Raw genomic sequence first — 25,172 nt, forward strand, 5'->3', positions numbered from 1 at the left:
TCGCAGTCCGTTGGTACCGTTACCCATTATAGAAGTCCCTTTTGAACGGATAGGGATGGATCTGGTGGGGCCCCTCGTAAAGTCCGCTCGAGGGCACCAACACATCCTAGTGATCGTTGACTATGCCACCCGGTATCCCGAGGCGATACCTCTCAGACATACTGCAGCAAAGCTTATAGCTCGGGAGTTGTTTGCTGTGTTCTGCCGGGTGGGATTGCCCAAGGAGATCCTTACGGATCAGGGGACCCCATTCATGTCTAAAGTGACCAAAGAGCTATGCCGGCTACTCCAGATCAAGCAGTTGCGTACGTCTGTGTATCATCCTCAAACGGACGGTTTAGTCGAGCGTTTCAATAAAACCCTGAAAACCATGCTAAGAAGGGTGATTTCAAAAGACGGGAAAGACTGGGATATGATGCTTCCCTATTTGATGTTTGCCATACGAGAGGTGCCACAGGCATCCACGGGGTTTTCGCCTTTTGAATTGTTATACGGGCGACATCCCCGGGGATTGTTGGACCTGGCAAAGGAAACATGGGAACAAGAGCCCACCCCCCATAAAAGTGTGATTGAACACATTTTGGGTATGCAGAACCGCATAAGCGCGGTCATGCCAATTGTGAAGGAGCATTTACAGGAGGCTCAGGCCGCGCAAAGCGGCCGCTACAATAGACAAGCCACCGTGCGGACCTTTAAACCCGGGGATCGGGTGTTGGTATTGATCCCCACGGCGGAGAGCAAATTCCTGGCTCAGTGGCAAGGCCCCTACGAGATAAAGGAAAGAGTAGGGGTGGTTAACTATAAAGTATTGCAGCCCGGTAGGCGGAAACCTGAACAAATATACCATGTCAACCTATTAAAACCTTGGGAGGAACGGGAAAGCCTGATGGCTGTTTTTTCCCCACCTCCCTCCTCTTCGTGTCGTTCACATCCAGCTCCAGCGACCTCCGGAGAGGACGAACCGGAAGTAAGGATTGGAGAAGCCCTCACCAAGCAACAGAGGCGAGAGGCCAGACGGTTGGTTCAGCAGAACCCCGATGTCTTCTCCGAGCTGCCCGGTAGGACTAGTCTGATACGACATGATATTGTCACCGAGCCCCACCTGAAGGTACGCCTGAAGTCATACCGGGTACCGGAGGCTCGACGACAAGCCATATCGGAGGAAGTAAAGACAATGTTACGCCTGGGGGTCATCGAAAAATCACGGAGTGAATGGGCTAGTCCGATTGTCCTAATACCAAAACCCGATGGCTCCTTAAGGTTCTGCAATGACTTTAGGAGATTGAACGAAATATCCAAGTTCGATCTCTACCCCATGCCCCGGGTGGATGAGCTGATTGATAGGCTGGGACAGGCGCGATATTTTACCACGCTCGACCTGACCAAAGGGTACTGGCAGGTGCCACTAACGGAGTCCGCCAAGGAGAAAACCGCTTTTGTTACGCCGGAGGGTCTCTTCCACTATGTTGTCTTGCCTTTTGGGTTACATGGCGCTCCGGCCACGTTCCAGAGGTTGATGGACTTAGTGCTGGAACCCCACCAGGCGTATGCATCAGCGTACCTGGATGACATCATTATTTACAGCTCCGATTGGCAGACCCACTTGGAACAGGTACAAGCGGTGGTGGACGCGCTTCGAACAGCCGGATTGACAGCCAATCCCAAGAAATGTGCATTGGGACTCACGGAAGCCCGCTACTTGGGCTACGTGATAGGCCAAGGAGTGATTAAGCCCCAAATTAACAAGGTTGAGGCGATCCAGAAGTGGCCTAGACCCCTGACCACGAAGCAGGTTAGGGCCTTCCTGGGTATCGTGGGGTACTACAGGAGGTTTGTAAAGGATTTTGCGGGACTATCAGCCCCCTTGACGGACCTTCTCAAAGGCAAGAAGTCCGTCATGGTGCGCTGGACTCCGCAGGCCGAGGACTCCTTCCGGGCCCTGAAGGAGGTCCTGTGCGGACAGCCCGTTCTGGTCAACCCTGATTTCCGGAAGGAGTTCATAGTACAGACTGACGCCTCGGAGATCGGCCTGGGGGCAGTGCTGTCTCAGGTGGTTCAGGGGGAGGAACACCCCGTCACCTTCTTAAGTAGGAAGCTCACCCCTCCCGAGCGGAATTATAGCGTAGTGGAGAAGGAGTGCCTGGCGATCAAGTGGGCCTTGGAGTCCCTACGCTATTACCTGCTGGGACGGCAGTTTCGCTTGGTGACGGATCACTCTCCACTGGTCTGGATGAGGTCCGCCAAGGAACGGAATGCCCGGGTTACCCGGTGGTTCCTTTCTCTGCAGAACTTCCGGTTTACGGTTGAACATAGGGCCGGTGGGTTGCAGGGCAACGCCGATGCCTTGTCCCGCGGCCCGTGTTTGATGGCTGGAGTTCAACCCCGCACGCTTGAACTGAGGGGGGGGGGGGTGTGAGACTGTGACCGGGGTTATCTATGACGGCCGGTATGTCTCGCCCTGGTTGTGCTCACTCCATGATAGAAAGTAAATCCACTATAGGGTTAATGCTGTTTCCTTACAGGCTGAAGGAAGGGTTAAATAGAATCAGGAACAAGGGCAGGTGTGCCGGGTGTGAGGGAGTGAACAGAACTCCCTGAGTTTTCTGCTGGAGAGGCACATGTATTGTGTTATGGACTTTTGTTTGGACATTAAAACCGTGTGCTGTGAACCTTAATGCCTGGATCCCGTGTCTTCTGCTGCGCAACCGACCGTGCTACCTCACAATATATATATATATATATAAAACTAGCTGTATTACCCGGCTTCGCCCGGGTTAATAACTGCTGTTAACAAAATAGACTGTATTAACAAAAATGTATTCTGTACACAAAAACCACAAAACAAATAGAAATGTAATTATTAAATAGTTTCACATGGTGAAATGTGTGCTGAGGGTGGTATATGTGTTCATGTACGTGTTATTGTGTGGTGCATTTTGTGTGTGTGTGTTCATATCCCCGTGTGTGGTGAGTATCCCATGTCGGGGCCCCACCTTAGCAACTGTATGGTAATATACTCTTTGGCGCCATCGCTCTCATTCTTTAAGTCCCCCTTGTTCACATCTGGCAGCTGTCAATTTGCCCGCAACACTTTTCGTTTAACTTTTTCCCCATTATGTAGATAGGGGCAAAATTGATTGGTAAATTGGAACGCGCGGGGTTAAAATTTTGCCTCACAACATTGCACCCGGCGCTGCCAGAGATAGTAACTGTCTCTCTGTTTCTCTCCCATTCTCTGTCTGTCTCCCCCTCTGTATATATCTCTCTGTCTCTCTCTCTATCTCTTTGTCTGTCTGTCTCTTTCCCTGTCTATCTCTGACTCTCTGTCTCTTTCTCAATCTGTCTCAATCTCTTTCTCTGTCTGTCTCTTTCCCTGTCTGTCTCTTTCCCTCTTTCCTTGTGTCTGTCTCTTTGTCTGTCTCTTTCCCTGTCTGTCTGTCTCTTACCCTGTCTATCTCTTTCCCTCTCTTTCCCTGTCTGTCTGTTTCCCTGTGTCTGTCTCTGTCTCTTTGTCTGTGTCTGTCTCTTAACCTGTCTCTCTATTTCCCTCTCTTTCCCTGTCTGTCTCTTTCCCTGTCAGTCTGTCTCTTTGTCTGTGTCTGTCTCTTACCCTGTCTATGTCTGTTTCTTACCCTGTCTGTGTCTGCCTCTTTCCCTGTCTGTGTCTGTCTCTTTCCCTGGCTGCATTGTGACACGCCAACATTCCATTTAAGGGCGTGGCTGCGCATTCTTCTGAAGTTCTGGCTGCACTGTGGCTCCCAGCTCCATTCGCTTTAATGGAGGCAGGTTTTTTGGTGAATAACTGTAAAGCGCAGGGTTACAATTTCCCCTAAAAACATAGCCTATGACAAAATAGACAGGTCATGTGACTGACAGCTGCCGTATTTCTTATATGGTACATTTGTTGTTATTGTAGTTTGGCTGCTTATTAATCCGATTTTTATTTTTGAAGGATAATACCAGACTTGTGTGTGTTTTAGGGCAATTATGTGGCGAGGTTGGTGTATGTGTGGTGAAATGTGTGCTGAGGATGGTATATGTGTTCAAGCACGTGATAGTGTGTGGTGCATGTTGTGTGTGTGTTCATATCCCCGAGTGTGGTGAGTATCCCATGTCGGGGCCCCACCTTAGCAACTGTATGGTATATACTCTTTGGCGCCATCGCTCTTATTCTTTAAGTCCCCCTTGTTCACATCTGGCAGCTGTCAATTTGCCCCCAACACTTCGTTTCACTTTTTCCCAATTATGTAGATAGGGGCAAAATTGATTGGTAAATTGGAATGCGCGGGGTTAAAATTTCGCCTCACAACATAGCACCCGGTGCTGCCCGGGATAGTAACTGTCTCTCTGTTTCTCTCCCATTCTCTGTCTGCCTCCCCCTCTGTATATATCTCTCTGTCTCTCTCTCTCTCTTTGTCTGTCTGTCTCTTTCTCCGTCTGTCTCAATCTCTTTTTCAGTCTGTCTCAATCTCTTTCCCTGTCTGTCTATCTCTTTCCCAGTCTATCTATCTCTGTCACTTTCCCTGTCTGTCACTTTCCCTGTCTGTCTCTTTCCCTCTCTTTCCCTGTCTGTCTCTTTCCCTGTCAGTCTGTTTCTTTGTCTGTGTCTGTCTCTTTGTGTCTGTTTCTTACCCTGTCTGTGTCTGTCTCTTTCCCTCTCTGTGTCTGTCTCTTTCCCTGGCTTTATTGTGACACGCCAACATTCCATATAAGGGCGTGGCTGCGCATTATTCTGAAGTTCTGGCTGCACTGTGGCTCCCAGCTCCATTCGCTTTAATGGAGGCAGGTTTTTTGGTGAATAACTGTAAAGCGCAGGGTTACAATTTCCCCTCAAAATATAGCCTATGACAAAATAGACAGGTTATGTGACTGCCAGCTGCCGTATTTCTTATATGGTACATTTGTTGTTCTTGTAGTTTGGCTGCTTATTAATCAGATTTTTATTTTTGAAGGATAATACCAGACTTGTGTGTGTTTTAGGGCAATTATGTGGCGCGGTTGGTGTATGTGTGGTGAAATGTATGCTGAGGGTGGTATATGTGTTCAAGCACGTGATAGTGTGTGGTGCATTTTGTGTGTGTGTTCATATCCCCGAGTGTGGTGAGTATCCCATGTCGGGGCCCCACCTTAGCAACTGTACGGTATATACTCTTTGGCGCCATCGCTCTTATTCTTTAAGTCCCCCTTGTTCACATCTGGCAGCTGTCAATTTGCCCCCAACACTTCGTTTCACTTTTTCCCCATTATGTAGATAGGGGCAAAATTGATTGGTAAATTGGAACGTGTGGGGTTAAAATTTCGCCTCACAACATAGCACCCGGCGCTGCCCGGGATAGTAACTGTCTCTCTGTTTCTCTCCCATTCTCTGTCTGTCTCCCCCTCTGTATATCTCTCTCTCTCTCTCTATCTCTTTGTCTGTCTGTCTCTTTCTCCGTCTGTCTCAATCTCTTTTTCAGTCTGTCTCAATCTCTTTCCCTGTCTGTCTATCTCTTTCCCAGTCTATCTATCTCTGTCACTTTCCCTGTCAGTCTCTTTCCTTCTCTTTCCCTGTCTGTCTCTTTCCCTGTCAGTCTGTTTCTTTGTCTGTGTCTGTCTCTTTGTGTCTGTTTCTTACCCTGTCTGTGTCTGTCTCTTTCCCTGGCTGCATTGTGACACGCCAACATTCCATATAAGGGCGTGGCTGCGCATTATTCTGAAGTTCTGGCTGCACTGTGCCTCCCAGCTCCATTCGCTTTAATGTAGGCAGGTTTTTTAGTGAATAATTGTAAAGAACGGGGTTAAAATTTCCTTTCAAAACATAGCCTATGACACTCTTGGAGTCCAGAAGTGTGAGTGTGCAAAATTTTGTGGCTGTAGCTGCGACGGTGCGGATGCCAATCCCGGACATACATACACACATACATACACACACACACACACACACACACACACACACATATACACACATTCAGCTTTCTATATTAGATATATATGTTTCAACAGCCTTTAGCTCGATCTTGAGCCATGGTGACATGATGGATGAACACTGTACGAAGATGAGTCTTGTGCAGCCTAGATAGGTCCACCAGGGTCTTTTCCACCGTTATATTGATTGTATCAAGCCATTGGGCTACTGGTCTTCCTCTTTGTCTTGTTCCTTCTATTCTTTCGACGATTGTTTCTGTAGTGCCCCACGGGGCTTGCAGGGCTACTCGTCACTGGGCCAGTGGTATTTTTGTGGTTGCTGTGACTGGCCTGACCTGGCTCCATGGCCCTGACAGCTACATGAAAAGAGGGTGCAAGGGGGATGGGGTTTTGCTTTGCGGCGCCACCCGTGGTGCGCGGCCAGGGATTAGCCACCGCTGCGAGATGTTCCTCTCCTCCAAGGCTCATGTTACTGCAGCTCAGATAGTCCAGCTCCCCACAGGTGGAGCGAGCCCCAGGGTGGACAGTGGCGAGAGGGGGGGGAAGGCTGTTGGCGCCAAAGCACGGGGCGCCAGTAATAAGAGGCTGAGGCAGTGGTTGCGGGTCCAGGTCTTTTACTCACAGTTCTTAGAATGCTGCCCTCAGGGTACTGGTCACTGCCGTGTTGGGCCCCAGCTGATCCCGGATGAATCAGAGGTCACCACTGGTGTTGTGGAGCATGTGAGACCTTCCTCCTTGCGCCTTGTAGTATAGATCCCCATGGCGTGAAGCTACTTGGGACCCCAGTGTCTTTAGTTACCATCCCATTCACAGGGAGCATGAACCAATTATGGGCCTGACTGTGGTCTTGACGCCTGTCTCTATATGCTGCTGTTCCCCGGGATATCTGTGGTGGTGGGCAATGGGACATGAAAACCCCCTTTCCCTGCATATTCTGGTAGTCCAACGTGGAGTATATTCTACCCTAGGGCTCTGCTCCCTGACTGCGCTGGTCCCGAAGGGGCTGTTGGGGCTCACCCTCCGGCTACCGTGTTGCTCCTCTATCTCACCAGCTCCACCCGGTCGTCTCCTATTTCACCCAGTCTGCCTGGTCCTTTCCAGTCTGCCCGGTCCTAACGGAGTGAGCTCTGAAGCACGCCCCTCCGCCGCCATAGTCCTACGAGGCCATGATGTCCTGGCACTCTCCTTCTCTCCTACCCCGGGATAGCTCTGAAGCACTCATCCCGGGCGGTCTTTCTGATGGGTGCTGTGGAGCACACCCTTCAACGACCTGGCTTCTCCTGCATCTCAGACTGATCTGAAGTGATTTCCTGTTTGTTCTGTAACGTCCCCAGTCAGCCCCACCTGATGAATCACTCTGCCCAGAAAAAACCCATTGCTATGGTGACCACCTGTGTTGTGTAACTTCTGGCTGGCTGTGTTGTGTAAGCCATGAGCACAGGATGATGTGTAAGCTATGAACACCAGTGGTTAACCTCTTCTTACCCAGGATAAGTACTGCACCTTAAGGCAGATGCAATACCCAGTGGCGACTGAAGCCTCAGGGGTGCCACATTTCCTTCTCCAGTGATTAGTCTCTTCGTATGATGTGTCCAAAGTAGGTAAGTCATAGCTTGGTGATCCTTAGTTATAGTGACATGTCTGGCTTAATTTGTCTCAAAATTGATTTGTTTGTTCCTCCCATTGACAGTATTGAAAACAATTTTTTTGTTGTTTACTTGGTCTTTGGTCAATCTTAGTGCTGATACATCCATGGTATTGATAACATCCTTCTCCAGCACTATATTTTGAAGGCGTTAATTCTTCTTTTGTCTTGTTTCTTTATCGTCCAGATGTCAGATCTATATGTTACCACAGAGAAGACCAAACTATGTAGAAGCTATGTCTTCGTTGCCAGTGAAATATAAAGACTATTATTACTGAAGAAGCCAGTAAGGGTTGAATACGTATTACAATACCTTTGTTGTGATTGTCACCCTTGTCCCACCTTGAAATGCAAGGTAATTAGTATGAAGGATTTGCTGGAATATGTTTTTATCCCTAAACTTGAAGGAGGGATAACCAAAACCTTGCAGTTCCGCTATGTGCTACAGTTTATCCCTGGCAACTAGGCTCGGGTCGTCACATTGAGATTTTCCATGTTATTTCCTATAGTGTCGCATTATGATCCACAGCGATTGCAAATATTTCCATATGTCTTGTATTTTCTGACGCTCGTCACAAGTTGTATGCCACTCATTTGTTATAGACTTCAAGACAAGCTGCATGTGATTGTGTCTTGTCTACGATTTGGCATTTTCTTCTAATTCAAAATCACACCTCTAGTTGTGCTACAGTAAGTCGCACAAATATCTTTGGCTGGGTGACTTTTCTGAGAAATGTTGTCATGCGACACATATTCAACAGTGGTCTTCAACCTGCCTATAAAAAGTACAATGCAGTTTTTGTAACGGCATGCTGGGAATTGTAGTTTCTTCAAAGCTTGAGAGCCAAAGTTGGGGACCCAACATGTTGTGAACTCCAACAAATATAAAAAAAAGTGACTAAAAGCTGAAATGCGATCATATAGTATTTTCACAAGTATGTAAACAGGACAGGGCAGCAGCTCAACCTGTTAATGAATAGAGGGGAGATACATTTCCATAAACCTTAAAGCACCACTGCGGCATATTTTTTTTATTGCATCGCAGGAGTGGTGCTGTAAATCTAATCCCCCTGTCTTATACTCACCATCCAGCGGCTTCATCTTCTATTGCTGTCACTCCGGTCAGTCTCCTGTGATTTGTGATCTGCCGGCAGCACTAGTGTTTCATTGTACATGACACGCCTGCACTAGGGCCTGGGTTTACTCGTTACCGTGCCGCGGTTCTGGGACGCCGCGGTGGCAAAGCCCGGTTCCGTGACCCTGGCGGTGTCAGTTAAAAGGGGATAATAGTAGTTTGTGACGCCACCTGTGGTATGCGGCAAATTAGGTGCAGCCGCAGCGGGATGGGGGCCTCTGGGGCAGATGGTGACGCAGCTTGGTTGGTATACCTCTCCACAGGTTGAGGGATGCAGTTTAAGATGTTTACTCACTGTAGCAGGTTCCAAGGTAACACGACTTGTCAGTGACCGCCTTTGGAGTGCTGGGTCTGGGAAGGGCTCCAGCCGATCCCGGGTAGTTCGGAGGTCAAGTCCGGTGCACCTTTCTTATCTACCTTCCCTGGTCATCTTCATGCGCTAACTTCTCTCCCGCTTGTCCCACACCTACGCACACAGTGCCTTGAGCCGGTGTCCATGGGCCCTGTCGGGTGGCTTGAAGCTCTATCCCTTGCCCCTATGTCGTCACCCTCCAGTGGATTCTAGTGTGGGTTCGGCTTCGGTACTAGATGTGTCCTCAGTCTCTGGTTTTACTAGCGGAGCACGTTGGTTCTTCTCCTCTAGTCTAGGGACCAGTCCCCGTTCTGCGGCCAAGTCCCTCCACTCCAATGCTGTATGTGGAACAAGGCCATGGGAGTATGGTGCACTTCCAGTGGTCTCTAGGACCCGTTCTGTCTTGCGCCTGGGTCGAGCTGCACCCGCTCCAGACCACAGGTCTTCACTCCTCCACTGCTCCTTCTAACTGTCTGACACTACAGTGTCCCCAACTCACTAGACTCCACCCCACGACCTGTCGGATTAGGGGGAGGGAGGAACCATCACCAGTGGTGACTATTGAAAGCATTAATGGAACCAAGCCCTAACCCTGACCCGGTGGAGAGCTGCTAATTGAGGTGTTGCATGTTTTGTGTGCATACTGGTGGATGACCTCTTCCGTACTCGGGGTGGAATACCACACCTCTGGGTGAGGTGCAGTACCTCTGTGGCGACTGAAGCCTCAGGGGAGCCACATACACACTCAATACAACTCTATGAGAGGGTCATTCTGGCTTTCATAGACTGCATTGACCGCTTGTAACATAACTTCTGACGTCTGGCCAGTCAGAAGTTACAGACACAAGATGGCGACGAGGGAACAGAGCGGCGTCGGTAAAAGGTGAAGCCATCGGAAGGTGAATATATGACAGGGGGCAGGGGGGCTTACATTTAAAGCATCACTCCAATGCTGAAACCCCCCCCCCCCCAAAAAACGTTAAAGTCGTGCCTAAGAAAATGTTAAGAAAAATTAGCACTTCAGAATATCACTATTTCTCGTACACTAGTCATTTATGTCAAGCTTTATATAGCACATGTAGGAAGCGAAAATGCTGCAAGCGTGACCTGCGTGATCTGTGAGAGCTGTGGGACATCTTTCTGTATCTGTTCTATTTACACCTAGATTTCTGTACATAAATAATGCTGCAATAATAAAATACCCTGCTACTAACATTCACTACAGTAATGGGAAAAGTGATCACTGTAAAGCACAAAAAAATATAGAGGATAAAGGCAAGAAAAGTCTGTGCTGAAAATACACACATTGCCATAGGAAATCGAATTTGCATGTGTGTGAGAGAGAAGAGGTGTGTGTGAGTATGACTGGCAGGAGAGACAATGTGACAAGGGAGGGAGGGAGCCCGAGGGGGATGGAGGGGGCCAGAGCTAGCGAGGTGGAGACATACAACACTTTGGGGAGAGGCGGCAAGATGATGTGTTCATTGGACTGACCACGATAGAGAAACCCCACAACTTTACTGTGCAAAGGGCTTTTTCCAGCAAGGTAAGAAGTAGCTTGTGACCTGGTGTTATGGTTGAATGCATATACTTTTACTTAAGGACAGAAAAATAACTGAGCGTAAAGACTTGTTCACAGAAGGTTCACAGGGTAGATATAGACAGGGTGGATTGGGGTTACATTGATGGATGACTCCCGGATCATCTTACGCTTTCAGATACTTGATCTTTTTCATCGTAATAACTTTTTGTTTTTCCTATTTTTATAAAACGTTATTTGGAGGAAATCAGATTGTAATGATAGATAATTCGGTGATAATAGATAGGGGAATCAGATGTTTGGTGAAACTGGAAACATAATTAAGGCACTTAGGATAATGCTAAAGATGATGTTCTAGGTAAAACTTGTAGTTAATATTCATGGTTGGAATTACAGAGTTCTGCCAAGTAATAGTTTTAATCTGACTTTTCATAATCAGTGGAAAAAAGACGATTCCGGCAGCTAAATAGGAAAGGGTTCTTTACAGTTAGAGCAGTCAGACTGTGGAGTAATTGCAGATACTATAACAGCTTTTAAAAAAGGGATGGGTGATTTCCTCAGCATACACAACATTGTCCGTTATAAATGATTTAGTGACTATATATATATATATATATATATATATATATATATATAATTGGTGGAGGAAGGTTGAACTAGATGGACCTATGTCTTTTTTCAACCTATGTAGTAAGTATTACTATTGGTTTACATATTCTTATTATTCCAAAGCATATTGCAAAAATAAAATGTGTTAAAAGCCATTCCTGTAGACTGTGAGCCCTCGCGGGCAGGGTCCTCTCTCCTCCTATACCAGTCTGTCTTGTACTGTTAATGATTGTTGTACGTATACCCTCTTTCACTTGTAAAGCGCCATGGAATAAATGGCGCTATAATAATAAATAATAATAATAATAATAATAATTCAGAAAAGCACGGTTGTGTAAAATTAATGTAGGCAAGAATATAACATACACTATAGATTATTATACACATTTGCATAGTGATTCTGCTCCTAATAACCAAGTATATAAGATGCTTAATTTTGGACATCTATAAGCAGGTAGCAGAGAGGATATCTTGGGTTTAGTCCTTTTCTATACCTTCTGGCTCATGCTGCTCAGGCAGTCCTGTCTTCAAAACATCCATTTGTATGCAAACGCCTGATCTATCTAATCATTGAAGCCCAGAACCTATAGAAGACAATTTACAACCTAGAAAGGAATGCATCACAATTAGTTTGCTCCAACTCCAACCCTCTCAATTGTTTTTTCTCTCATTACTAGATACATTGATGTAGGTTATGTTGTTGGGTGGTTTGGGTGTGTAACTGCGATGACGGGATATATTTTGGTGACCCGTGGGCCCCTCACTGCTGACCCTTAGTGTATCTGTGTTGTGCACCTGCCACAGAGCTGGGTGCCACATACTGATAAGGTTTGGGTAAGACTAGCGGAAGTATGGACATGAGAAGACAACCCTACGCTTCTGAAACATACTGTGGCTTTTCAGCCTTCTTTTACAAATGACTAGACCTGGCAGCCGCAACTGGTCTCATCATGTCCATCAATCAATAATACGTTCAGCTCTTGTTTGCATTCATGTTTGTGATATCATTAAATACCTAATATAATTATATTACATGACCACATGTTCTTCGAGTATTTAATATTCGTAAAGATGTCGTATATGGAGTATTTACAGGTTACTAACAGTCATCCTTTCTCTGGCAGGAATTTGGCTCAGCTACCTTCTACCTGCTCCACCAGTATGGACTGCCTGTGGATTGTGATTAAAGATGACTCAAAAGACTCCCATTGTTAAACCACTAAAACAACACAACAATAGCTGACCAATGCCTGGATACCCCCGCTATACGACAAAAAAGTGAGCTGCTGCAGAAATGACTGATGAGGCACCAACACTGCTTTACTCCATGCCAACATCACCATGTTAAAAGGGGGGTTCAAGACAGAGGACCTGATTTATATTGTCCTAGAGGTGGTCATTGCCATTTTGTCCATTCTTGGCAACGTGCTGGTGTGCTGGGCTGTGTGCATTAACAGCAACTTACAGAACGCAACTAATTATTTTGTGGTATCGCTGGCCGCAGCAGACATTGCTGTGGGGGTACTGGCTATTCCATTTGCTATTGTCATTAGCACTGGATTTTGTGCCACCTTCCATGCCTGCCTCTTCATTGCTTGCTTCGTTTTGGTGCTGACACAGAGTTCTATTTTCAGTCTCCTGGCGATCGCTGCAGATCGTTACATTGCTATTCGCATACCTCTCAGGTAAGGCAACTTAGACTCCCATTAATAAGGTACTACATGGTTGTTTGTCAAATGCATCTGTATGATATTGCCTCTATCTAGTTAGATACCTTCAAGAGCACCCAAAAAAAATCTTCAGTAGACGCAAAAGTCCATGAGATGTTATTCTTTGTCAAATATTCTGATAAGCAATTTCTTAAAGCATATTCTGGGTGGAAACTAACATGACTACCATCAGGGTACCCGCTCAGCCCTACTGGATTTCAGAACATATATCTGTATAGTTCTGCTGTCATATAGCCCATTCTTATGTAGTGATGCACATACCTGAGAACAGTTGTAAGAGATGTAATGGCAATCACAGTGGCTATTATCCAAAAAGAAACGTTGCCAAGAAAAAGTTGAGAAGAAGTCTTAATAACTTGGCAGAGGACGACGACACTTAGGGTGTGTGCCATGATCAGGACATGCTGCGTCCTGGATGCAGTGTGTCCACTCCTGCAGGGCCGTGAGTGCTGTTCATAGGAGGCGTCAGGTGTCCGTGCACATGATCAGGGTTCGGGCCGTTGTGGACTTTAGCTCTATTCTCCATGCGGAGAACCCTTGTATTTCTGCAGCATAAATTGATATGCTGTGGTTCGGGAAGCCGTGTCGCATGTCAGTTGACGCTGCCAAAAAACAAGCGCAGTGAGCACGGGATTTCTATAAATTGCATCCTCTGTGCTTGTACTGTACAACACAACCTTTTTTATGCAGGCAAAACACGCTGCCTCCAATATGCTGCAAACCCTGATTATGTGCACATATTCTTAGGCTTATACATACGAATGAGGTGTGTGCTTAGCACACCAGAGGGTCTTTCACCATATAATGACAGATCTGCTGAGATATTACAGATACGTTTTGACTAATAGACTCTAACACAGATCCTACCACAGATTTACAAGACTTACAGTTTGCTATGTAGATACTCAGGAGCCTAGTCTTATTAAATAGTGAGGCAGGCAGGAGGAGGTTACTCGGAGAAAAGGGGTCAAATTCTTCACAAAGTCAATGAACGTCTTTCAGCAGTTTTCTTTCTTTAAGCAATTTCCCCATTTTATATTGTGGTTACATATCAATAATTATGCCATCATTTTACAATCCATTACGTTTCTGCCTCTGGGTTTCCTGTACATCCAAGTGGATTGGAGTGCCATTTTACAACAAAACATTGAAGGTGTTGTCCACTATTTAGACAACCCATTTTTAGTCCCCATATTTGGTCCCATTAAAATAACCGCTCACTTCCTGTTGATAAATTATTTGACCGAAGGCGGGGAGAGAGAAGCCTATGGTGATTGGGCACGGGACTCGCTAGCACCGACACCGCTGAAACGGCAGTGGCACGGGAGGTGAGTATAAGCTTTTTTATTTAATGGAGCCAAACATGCAGAATGAAAAGGGGTTGTACAAGTAGTGGACAACCCATTAAAAAGAAATTAAGCCTTACAATAAGTGTGCTTTCCCTTCTCAGAACGAGTGGGGGTCCGATGGGTTAAACTGCGTCCCCCAGTGCTCTCTGTGCCCCCAGCGTCTCCCAGGTCTGGCTATACGCCCAGCGTCCCACAGTGCTCTCTGCCCCTCCAGCTTCACCCAGTGCTCTCTGTGCCCCAAGCATCCCCCAGGCCTGGCTATGCCCCCAGCGTCCCCATATCATTACCATTACATTAGTATATGGGAAACCACTTTGAAGCTGACCTGTTACTAGGTGAAAATTTACCAATTTTACTCTTATTTTATTCCCGCTGCTCCCATAAGTATTCTGGGTTTTTTTGTTGTTTTTTTAAATCCACCATATGTTTCCAAACATATGAGCCTTTTATTTAGTGCTAATTTGTATAGTCTTTACAAAGGGAATAATGCAGAACAGCCCAAAACACCCCCCCAGAGAATCTTGTGAGCCCCCTTAGTAAAGACCCCCCCCCCCAAAATTTCTCTAAATACAAAGGCCCCTATCTCTGGGACCCTGTGACAAATAAAATAAAATTAAAAGATGAATACCTAGTGGAGCAGAGGGAATAAAATAAGAGCACAAATTGGTGACTTTTGACGTGGTGATCGGTATTCTGGAGACTGGGGTCCACTTTATATTAAATATCTGTGTGTGATGCAATCAACTTACTTTTATAACAAGTTCTATTTCCCTTGAGCGGCATCGTTTATAGCATCACGTCTATGGTGTTTTGGCTTTATATAGAATTTCTATTTGCTATATACAATTCACATTTACTGACTATACATTCTAGCATGTTATTGTATTGACTTCCTCCACCTTTCCAACCTCTTACCCAATTTTTTTCTATGCCATGTTCATTAAAAATATGTTTTTACCTTCCCACATACATTCATGCTATAAGTATAATAAAGCTCCAGAGTTTCTTGTAAATTCTTTATGGTTGTTATAGATATCATACATACGAGTCCTATATATAGCCTTTCTGTCTCAATTTTATGATAATGTAACTGGTACTATTGTCCAATAAAGTATAACCTTTCCATATAACTCACTCTATTGCCCTTTACAACCATGTAATACTGAATAATACACTACATTTGTCTTTATGGCTTGGATTGCAGGTCATATGACGGCTTCATTCTTTTGGCCATTTGTATTTACATTTTTAGGTTTTAAGAGATTATTTCACCTTTATATTGATATTGTGCTGCTCTTTGTTAACCAACGCCTTCATAATTCTCACCACGCATAAGTGTTGTACCTTGTACTATCCATACATACTGCTTTTCTAAAATTTGATTTGATTATTGGCAAAATGTCCATTTAGATGCCCAACCACCAGATTTTTGGCCAGATCCACTGGCAATTGAATATGTAAAGGGGAGTCAGTAGGCTTCTGTCTGCCATTGGGAAACATGGATTAGGCATGTTGGATGAGTATGTATGTTTTAATTTAGTAGGGGTGGTGTAAAAGAAACCTTAAGCTGGGGTCACACTAAACGACAGCGACAACGACGTCGCTGTTACGTCACCATTTTCTGTGACGTAACAGCGACCTTGTAAGTCGCTGTTATGATCGCTGCTTAGCTGTCAAACACAGCGACGCAGCAGCGATCATGACGTCGCTACATGTGCAGAGAGCAGGGAGCCGCGCACACTGCTTAGCGCTGGCTCCTTGCTCTCCTAGCTACAGTACACATCGGGTTAATTAACCCGATGTTTACTGCAGCTACATGTCACAGTGCAGAGAGCAGGGAGCCGCGCACACTGCTTAGCGCTGGCTCCTTGCTCTCCTAGCTACAGTACACATCGGGTTAATTAACCCGATGTGTACTGCAGCTACATGTGCACAGAGCAGGAGCCGGCACTAGCAGCAAGAGCGGCGGAGGCTGGTAACGAAGGTAAATATCGGGTAACCAGGGAAAGGTCTTCCCTTGGTTACCCGATGTTTACCTGGGTTACAGCTTTCCGCAGCTGCCAGACGCCGGCTCCTGCTCCCTGCTCGCTTCATTTCGGCACTCTCTCGCTGTCACACACAGCGATGTGTGCGTCACAGCGGGAGAGCGACGACGAAAAAATGAAGCAGGACATTCAGCAACGAGCAACGACCTCACAGCAGGGGCCAGCTCGTTGCTGGATGTCACACACAGCGACAGCGACGGGACGTCGCTGCAACGTCACAGAAATTGGTGACGTAGCAGCGACGTCGTTGTCGTCTTCGCTGTGTGTGACACCACCTTTAGGACTCCCATGGCACTAGCTTATCTCCAGGGAAATTAAAGTGCCTAATCCTTTGTTTTCCCTGGAGATAAGCTAGTGCCATGGGGGTCCTAAAGTTTCTTTTACCCCACCCCTACTAAATTAAAACATACATAGTCAGGCAATCCAAAAGTATTGCGCTTATGATGAGTGAAAACTTTGGACATGATTGGCTTGTGCAAGAGTCTACATGCACTAGTCTGGTCGGAATATAGGTAAACATACCTGATCCGTAATGTTCACCTATCTTATTTAATTTAGGGAATATCCTTTTTAAAGTGTATTTGCATAAAGATAGATACGGAGAAATTTTGGTCAAAAAGAAGCCAATGCATTTGCATTTGGTCCCCAGTGGCTACATACCAGATGTTAGTTTCCATGTTTTTGTCTACTCTTAGACACTGTCACCTCAGAATGGAAACAGAATTCTTCCAGCTGTTATCCCACGGAGGGAAAGATTTTACCATTTTTGTAAAAGGCAGGCAGAATTCCTAGGTTGTCTCCCCTCGATGACCTGGCTTCAATGTTATCTACCATCTTGGTTTTTAGTATATCTTCGCAACATCTGTTTTTCTAAGAATTGCTAAAAATGTAATCTAGTTCTCCTGTGATACTATGTAGTCCAGTGTTTACTTTTTATTAGGTGCCTAAGTTATATTCTCATTTCTCTTTGTAGATATAACAGTCTGGTAACTAGTCGAAGAGCCAACGTGATCATTGCCGTCTGCTGGTTGCTGTCCTTTGTTATTGGTCTTACTCCCATGCTAGGCTGGAACAAGAAGAATTTCGCAGCAGAAAACTCATCTCAATGCAGCCCCCCCATGTTAGAGTGCTTATTTGAAAATGTTGTGACAATGGATTATATGGTATATTATAATTTTTTTGCTTGTGTATTGATTCCATTACTGCTCATGTTGGCCATTTATTTGAGAATTTTCATGGCAGCTCGGCGCCAGCTGAAGCAGACTGAGTTACAAGTGACTTGTGGTGAACGCTCACGGTCAACACTACAGCGTGAAGTCCATGCAGCAAAGTCTTTGGCTATTATCGTGGGCCTATTTGCAGTCTGCTGGTTGCCGCTACATATCATCAACTGCTTCACTCTCTTCTGTAAGGACTGTTTGCGCCCCCCACTTTTACTCATGTACTTTGCCATTTTATTTTCTCACGCTAACTCAGTGGTGAACCCATTAATCTATGCCTATCGCATACGTGAGTTCCGCCAAACATTTCGGAAGATCCTGCGCCTACATATCTTTCATCGAGCACAATCTTCTCAGACACGTACAGCTAGTGGCAAATCTTTAACATATGGAGCCGATGCAGTGTCAGGAATAAATCGGACTAGTTTTACTGGCTGCTCGGAAATTAATGGAAGTAGCTGTAAGTTGAAGGAAGCCTGGCATCAAAATGGATATCCTACTGGTGAAAAAGTTGACCGGACAACAATCCAAGAATTGGAAAATCAACAGAAAGAAAAGCTAATACAGTCTTGATTACTTTAAACATAGACATTTCCATGTTGTGGACAGAGACAGTCGTGAGTTTTTCACTGTGAAGATTATCCTGACTTTTCATTGTATAGATATGTTTTGACACTCATTTATTTATTAAACTAATTTGCAAAGTGCTTGTGTTTTTTGCCCCTCAACATATAATATCCTTACCGGCAGGTTTGGATTTGTTCAGCTTATAGCAAACCTTAATTATAGAATATACTTTAAGGAAAAATTGGAAATCGCCCAATACTAATAAGAGATTTTCATATTTTATTACTAAGGGTGGCTTTACACACTGCGACATCGCTAGCCGATGCTAGCGATGGCGAGCGTGATAGCACCCGCCCCTATCGTTATGCTGATATGTGAAGATTGCTGCCGTAGCAAGCATTATCGCTACGGCAGCGTCACACGTACTTACCTGCTCGGCGACGTCGCTGTGACCGGCGAACCGTCTCCTTCCTAAGGGGGCGGTTCGCTCGGCATCACAGCGACGTCACTAAGCGGCCGCCCAATCAAAGCGGAGGGGCGGAGATGAGTGGGACGAACGTCCCGCCCACCTTCTTCCTTCCTCATTGCTGGCGTGTGGCAGGTAAGGAGAGGTTCCTTGTTCCTGCGGCGTCACACGTAGCGATGTGTACTGCCACAGGGACGAGGATCAACTTCGCCCAAGCGACAGCAGCGATAATTGGGAGAGGACACCCATGTCAACAAGGAGCAATTTTGGACGTTTTTGCAACGATCCAAATCGCTCCTAGGAGTCACACACAACGAGATCGCTACAGCGGCAGGATGTGCGTCACAAAATCCGTGACCCCAACGAGATTGCTGTAGTGATCTCGTAGCGTGTAAAGCCCGCTTAAGTATTCAAGATGCAGACTTTTCAGTTGGCAGAGATACAGTATGTCATAGGTAGATCCCATGAAAAAAAAAATCTCAATATTATCATTGCGTGTTAGAGCAATAGAGGATTCCCTATCTCTGTCACAATAGTGTCTTTAAAGGGAACTTGACAGGTCCACGATGCCCACCAGCTCACCAGTGTTTGTATATTCTTTTCTAAATACCCTGCCTAACAGTCCTTTTATACTGTATGAAGCCCCTTTCAGACATCCGTGTTTCAGGTACAACCGTACATGTGACATCCGTTTTTAACACGGATGCCACAAGTATCCATGTTATTCTGTGGTATTACTCATACATCGGTGTTTTTACGCGGACCATGTGACCCCTCACGCGCACATGGAGACATGTCCATTTTTTTCTCCGGCAGTACGGGTGTCACAAGGATCGGACACTGATGTGATCCATGTGACAACAGTGTGTCACGTACCGGAGAAAACACGTGTTTTTGAAATAAAATGGATTTCTATACTCACCTATCTCCAGTGCTGCTGTCTTTGGCGTTGTTGTCACTTGCTTCTGATCCCCGTTCATTATGCTCATTTCATATGCACTGCACTGAGGCAGTGCCGGGGACAGCATCGTTGGGGACAGGTGAGTATCCAGCAGTGTGTGTAGTAGTTCATTGGAGTATCCAAGGAACTCGGATGACATCCTAATGACACCCCCGTGACACCCACTGTTCTTTGTGAACGCAGAAGAACCCATGACATTACTGCCGCAACAGCCGCTGTAGCACAGATGTCACGGGGGTGTTGTCAGGAGGTCATCCGAGTTCATTGTGAACTCCGATTAACCTCTGACAATTACTGCCGCGCCCGCACACACTACTGAGAGAACCCCTGCAGTGACTTGGGCTGAACTTATGAGGTCCAGGTCACCGCAGGGAAACACACAGACTGCTGAGGGCGCACCTGCAGTGACCTGGGCTGACCTTATGAGGTCCAGGTCACCACAGGGAAGCATACACAGCAATGTGTGTGTGTGCCTGCAGGGGCTGCTCCCGCAATCAATGGGGAACGTTTGGTTCCCCATTGAATGTGACAGCAGTATATAATCGACGTGGGCCCCCCTAATTGGATTACAGCAGACCAGGATTAGGGCTTTGACAGGGAAATAAATTGGAAAAGAGGATGTCTCTTGTCTTTAAATTATTGAAAATGTTTCTCTTTTTATGTCTTTTCAGGTTGCTTTTGGGAACATCATGAGACTTCTCCATGGATTACGGCGGACCTTTTGTATTTTTTTATGTATAAAAATCAAGTAAATTGGTGAACAAAGGCTGTAGTTGTTTTTTTTTTTTTTTTTTTTCTTCAAATAAACTTTTTTATTCTCCTTTCAACTACTGGGTTAGTAATGGGGGTGTCTGCTAGATGCTACCCATTACTAATACCAGGGCTTGATGCCAACTGGAGCTGGCATCAACCCCACAAATATTACCCCATTTGCCACCGCACTAGGGAAATGGGAAATGCCAGGTCCAGCACCAGAATTGGCGCATCCAATGGATGCGCCATTTCTGGGGCGGCTGTGGGCTGCTATTAGGCTGCAAAAGACCAAATAACCATGGCCCTTCCCACCTTAATAATATCAGCTTCCAGTTGTCTGCTGTACCTTGGCTGGTTTTATTAAAATGGAGGGGACCCCACATAATTTTATTTTTAAATAAAAATATGCGTGGGATCCCCTCTATTTTTAATAACCAGCCAAGGTACACCAGGCAACTGGAAGCTGATATTAAGGTGTAAAACAGCTGGTCAGGCTCTAAATCTATTGAGCTATTCTATCTGTTCTTTCTTTCTGTCTATTTTATATGTTCTTTCTTATTTTCTTTCTTTATATCTCTCTATATGTCTTATCTGTTCTATCTATTTGATCTGTTCTACTGTTCTATCTGTCTATCTATTTGTCCATTTTTTACACATAAAAAAAACATTCATTTCAGTATCATGCATTTTTTTTTACCAGTACCAGTCACATGGATGTCACACGTATGCAAACACGGATGTCACACAGATGGCACAAATATGACACACGGATGTCACATGGATGACCATACCGGTACGTGATTACAGATTACAGAAAATACACAAAATAGATTTCTTCACCTCAGGCATCATTTTAAGCACTTCAGGACCACCGAATAAATATATGTCTGCTTATATGTCTGCTTCTGCTGGGCTTTGTGCAACGCCGTTGTATAATTACGGTCGGCGGTCAGGAGGAGATTGTGACTCCCTTCTGCATATTCCAAACGCCAATTTTCCTCTGCCCGGAGGCATGATCAGGACCTGACTGGATCCCGTCCTAATGATGTTAACCCTTTGCGATCTTCTATGTGCCGCGATCGATAGCGATCGTGGCACATAGATGTTATGTTTGCTCCTTCCCTTACCTCTCTGACTCCTGAGACACGATCATGGGGGTGCCAAGGGTTGTCATGGCAGCCGGAAATCACATGATGACCTCCGGGTCTGCCATGTATGGTGGCCTGTCAGACCCAGCCTGTAGCAGGGTCTGACGGCCGACTTGCAGTCTGACTTTGGCAGTATTATACATTGCCATGCTGCTGTATGTATTACCATGCTACTTCATGGTAATGCATTATACCAGTTATCAGACTAAGAAAAGCGAAAGTGTTAAAAAAAAAGTTAAGAAAGTTTAAAAAAAAAATTGCAATTGTGTTGGCAATAGTGCCTGTGAGAGGCGCTATTGCAGACCGCTGATCCCGCTCCGGTGACGTCTCCGTCAAGTGCTGCACACGTCACATCCGTGCAGCCGGCTGCATTCTGAGCCTATCTGCTCCCTCCTCCCTCCTCCATCACAGCACAGCGTGTCGCGTCTCTTGCTTGCAGCGTCCTGCTAGGAGGGAGGAGGGAGATGGAGGGAGAGGTAGGGGGGAGCAGGGAGCAGATGGGCTGTGATAGCGGTGAAACAACGCTGATAGCTCAGTGTGAGGTAGAATACAGCCGGCTGCACGGATGTGACGTGTGCAGCATTTGACGTAGACGTCACTGGAGCGGGATCAGCGGTCTGCAATAGCGCCTCTCACAGGCACTATTGCCAACACAAGGTATTTGAGAGAAACATTGTTTCTCAATATAATATCGAGCTAGACAATAAAAAATATGGGTGAACCACCCCTTTAACACCTTCAATGAACAGTTTAAAAAAATGCGTAAAAAATGCTTTTTCATGATACTGCAGAAAAAAAGTGGAATGAAACGCAATCAAAACGTTGAACATAAAGAAAAATGGTATTACTGAAAACTACATCTTGTCCTGCAAAAAACAAGCTGACACACAGCTCTATCAGTGGAAAGATAAAAAAAGTTATAGCTCTGAGAATACATAAATGCAAAAAAAGGTATTTTTTCTAAAAATTGTTTTTATTGTGTAAAAGCAGCAAAACATAAAAACATGTCAAATGGCACTCCTTCCCAACCGAGCCCTGTTGTGCGGCCAAACAGTAAAATTCCACCACGTATGATGATACCCTTGTGAAAAAAAGCTACCTGAAGTAACAATTTTGTGGTAAAAATGTGTTTTTTATTTTCACGGCCCAACATTATAAACTTCTGTGAAGCCCCCGGAAGTTCCAGGTGCTCACCAAACATCTAGATAAATTCCTTTAGGGGTCTAATTACAAAATTGGGGCGTTCCACTGCTTAGGCACATCAGGAGCTCTCCAAATGTAACATAGCATCCACTAATGATTCCAGCCAATTTTGCAGTCAAATGGCGCTCCTTCCTAGCTCTGCCTTGTGTCCAAATATTTGATTTCCACCACATGTGGAGTATCGGCGAACTCAGGAGAAACTGCACAATAAATTTTATTGTCCATTTTTTCTGATACAATTGTGAAAAAAAGCTATCTGGTTAAAGTAACAATTTTGGGGTAAAAAATTGTATTCTTTATTTCTATGGCTCAACGTTAACATTATAAATATCTGTGAAGCCCTCAGGAATTCATGGTTCTCACTAAACATGTAGATATATTCCATGAGGGATCTAATTTCCAAAATATGGTCATTTGCGGGGGAGCTCCACTGTGTAGGCGCCTCAGGGGCTCTCCAAACATGACATGGCATCAGCTAACGATTACAGCTAATTTTGCTTTCAAAAATTCAAATGGCACTCCTTCCCTTCCGAGCCCTGCTGTGCGCCCAACCAGTAGATTTACACAACATATGAGGTATCAGCGTACTCAGGAGAAATTGCACAAAAATTTGTATTGTGCATTTTTCCTGGTACCCTTGAGAAAATGAAAAATTTGAGGTATAAGTAACATTTTTGTGGGAAAAGTAAAATTTTCATTTTTTTCCTTTCACATTGTTTTGGTTCTTGTAAAGCATCTGAGGGTTAATAAACTTCTTGGATGTGGTTTTGACCAATTTGAGGGGTGAAGTTTCACTTTTGGGTATTTTCTGTCACATAGGCCTCTCAAAGTCACTTCAAATCTGATGTGGTCCCTAAAAAAATTGGTTTTGTAAATTTTGTTGGAAAAATGAGAAATTGCTGAACCCTTCTAACTTTCTAAGAAAAAAAGTTATGTTTCAAAAATTGTGCTGATGTAAAGCAGACATGTTGGAAATGTTATTTATTAACTATTTTGTGTGATATATCTCTCTGGTTTAAGGGTATAAAAATCAAAAGTTTGAAAATTTCAAATTTTCAAAATTCTTGTAAAATTTCCGATATTTTCACAAATAAATGAAAAAGATATCGCCTTAATTTTACTACTATCCTGAAGTACAATATGTCATGAAAAAACAATAAAACAATTGCCACTGTAGCACCCACGGGGCAAGGGGTTAACTTTACTCGTCGCCGGGCCGGTGATGTTGGGTCTGGGATGTCACGGGTGGCCCTGCCCAGCTTTGTGGTCCCAAGGCGTACAATAAAAGGGGAGAATGATGGAATGGAAGTTTGCCTCGTGACGCCACCTGTGGTACGTGGCCAGGGATTAGCCACCGCTGCGGTTGATGTTCTCCGGGGCTGATGGTTTCACAGCAAGGATGATTCTGCTTCCCACAGGTGGAGCGTGCCCCGGGGAGGATGATGAGGGACTATAATGGCCGTTGGGCTGATGCATGGGGCGCTCGCGCCGGCAATGAAGAGTCTGAGTCGGCTGCTGCGGTTCCAGGTCTTTTTACTCACAGTTCAAGTGCAGCCTCAGGGTACCGGTCTCTGTTGTGATGGGCCTTAGCCAATCCCGGATCTTTCAGAGGTCAGAACCAGTCCGGTAGTCTGTGGGCCATATCTTCTAGCGCTTTTAAAAATGAATTTCCGTGGCCTGAAACTACTTGGGGAACCCGGTTCTGGTAGTTTGAACTCCCGTCCCGAGTGCAGGTGACGTGGGTCCGCCGTGGGGTCTGACTTTTGATCACGGACCCGATGTGCCACTGTCCTCTGGGAACTGGTGGCAGCCAGAGGAACGTACAACTGCCCTGTCCTGCAGATTCTGGTGATCTAACGTGAAGTCTGTTCCGCCCTAGGACTCTGCACCCTGCACTGTACCGGTCCCGAGGGAGCAATGAAGGTCTCCCCTCGGTGACTGTATTGTCATCTATATCCCACAGGAGCTCCCAAAAAATGCGTCCACTCCTTTCCTCTCCTGCGGGTGAAGTCCTAACTCCCTCTGGTGGCCGCTCCTCCCCCGGTTCCCTGTCACTAGTGGGTGGCAGCCCCCCATGTTTGGTGACTACCTTAAGACCCGACCCTAGCCCGGTCCCCAATGGGGAGGGCAACCTGACTGTATGTATGAGTTTGTGTGTGGTGAAACCGGTACCAACCTCCTCTGGATCCAGGATGAGTACCGCACCTTAAGTGAGGTGCAGTACCCTGTGGTGACTGAAGCCTCAGGGGCGTCACACCACCGCATCAGGGCAATCTGGAAGAGCGGGTAAAGCGTGCTGCTATTTTAAGGCTGGGAGGGGTTAAATAACCATGGGACCTTTGACCTTGATAATACCAGCTCACAGCTGTCTGCTTTACCTTGGCTTTTTATCAAAAATAGCGTGGAGCTCACAACGATTTTTAAAATTATTTATTTAAAGTCCTTATCTGCATTTTTTTGCAGGGCTCCTGTTTGTTCCGTTTTGTAACCCCCTAGCCTTTACTACAACCGTTTTAGAGCACACAAGTTTGGGACTTATATGGGG

General features: G+C 45.6%; 1 protein-coding gene across 2 annotated transcripts; it reads left to right on the forward strand.

Annotated features, from left to right (window-relative positions):
• Nucleotides 1-10,493: 10,493 nt before the first annotated feature.
• ADORA2A (adenosine A2a receptor) lies at nt 10,494-18,250 on the forward strand. Of its 2 annotated transcripts, none has more exons than XM_075320810.1 (3): nt 10,494-10,582; nt 12,310-12,870; nt 17,283-18,250. In XM_075320810.1, exons 2-3 carry the CDS (start codon nt 12,527-12,529, stop codon nt 18,100-18,102), a joined length of 1,164 nt encoding a protein of 387 aa, XP_075176925.1. In that variant the 5' UTR covers nt 10,494-10,582; nt 12,310-12,526; the 3' UTR covers nt 18,103-18,250. The 2 variants fall into 2 exon arrangements, with proteins under 2 accessions (XP_075176925.1, XP_075176932.1); XM_075320817.1 differs by lacking the exon at nt 10,494-10,582 and adding an exon at nt 12,094-12,179.
• Nucleotides 18,251-25,172: the final 6,922 nt, after the last annotated feature.

This window comes from Anomaloglossus baeobatrachus, chromosome 1 (assembly GCF_048569485.1).
Source record: "Anomaloglossus baeobatrachus isolate aAnoBae1 chromosome 1, aAnoBae1.hap1, whole genome shotgun sequence".
NCBI lineage: Eukaryota > Metazoa > Chordata > Amphibia > Anura > Aromobatidae > Anomaloglossus > Anomaloglossus baeobatrachus.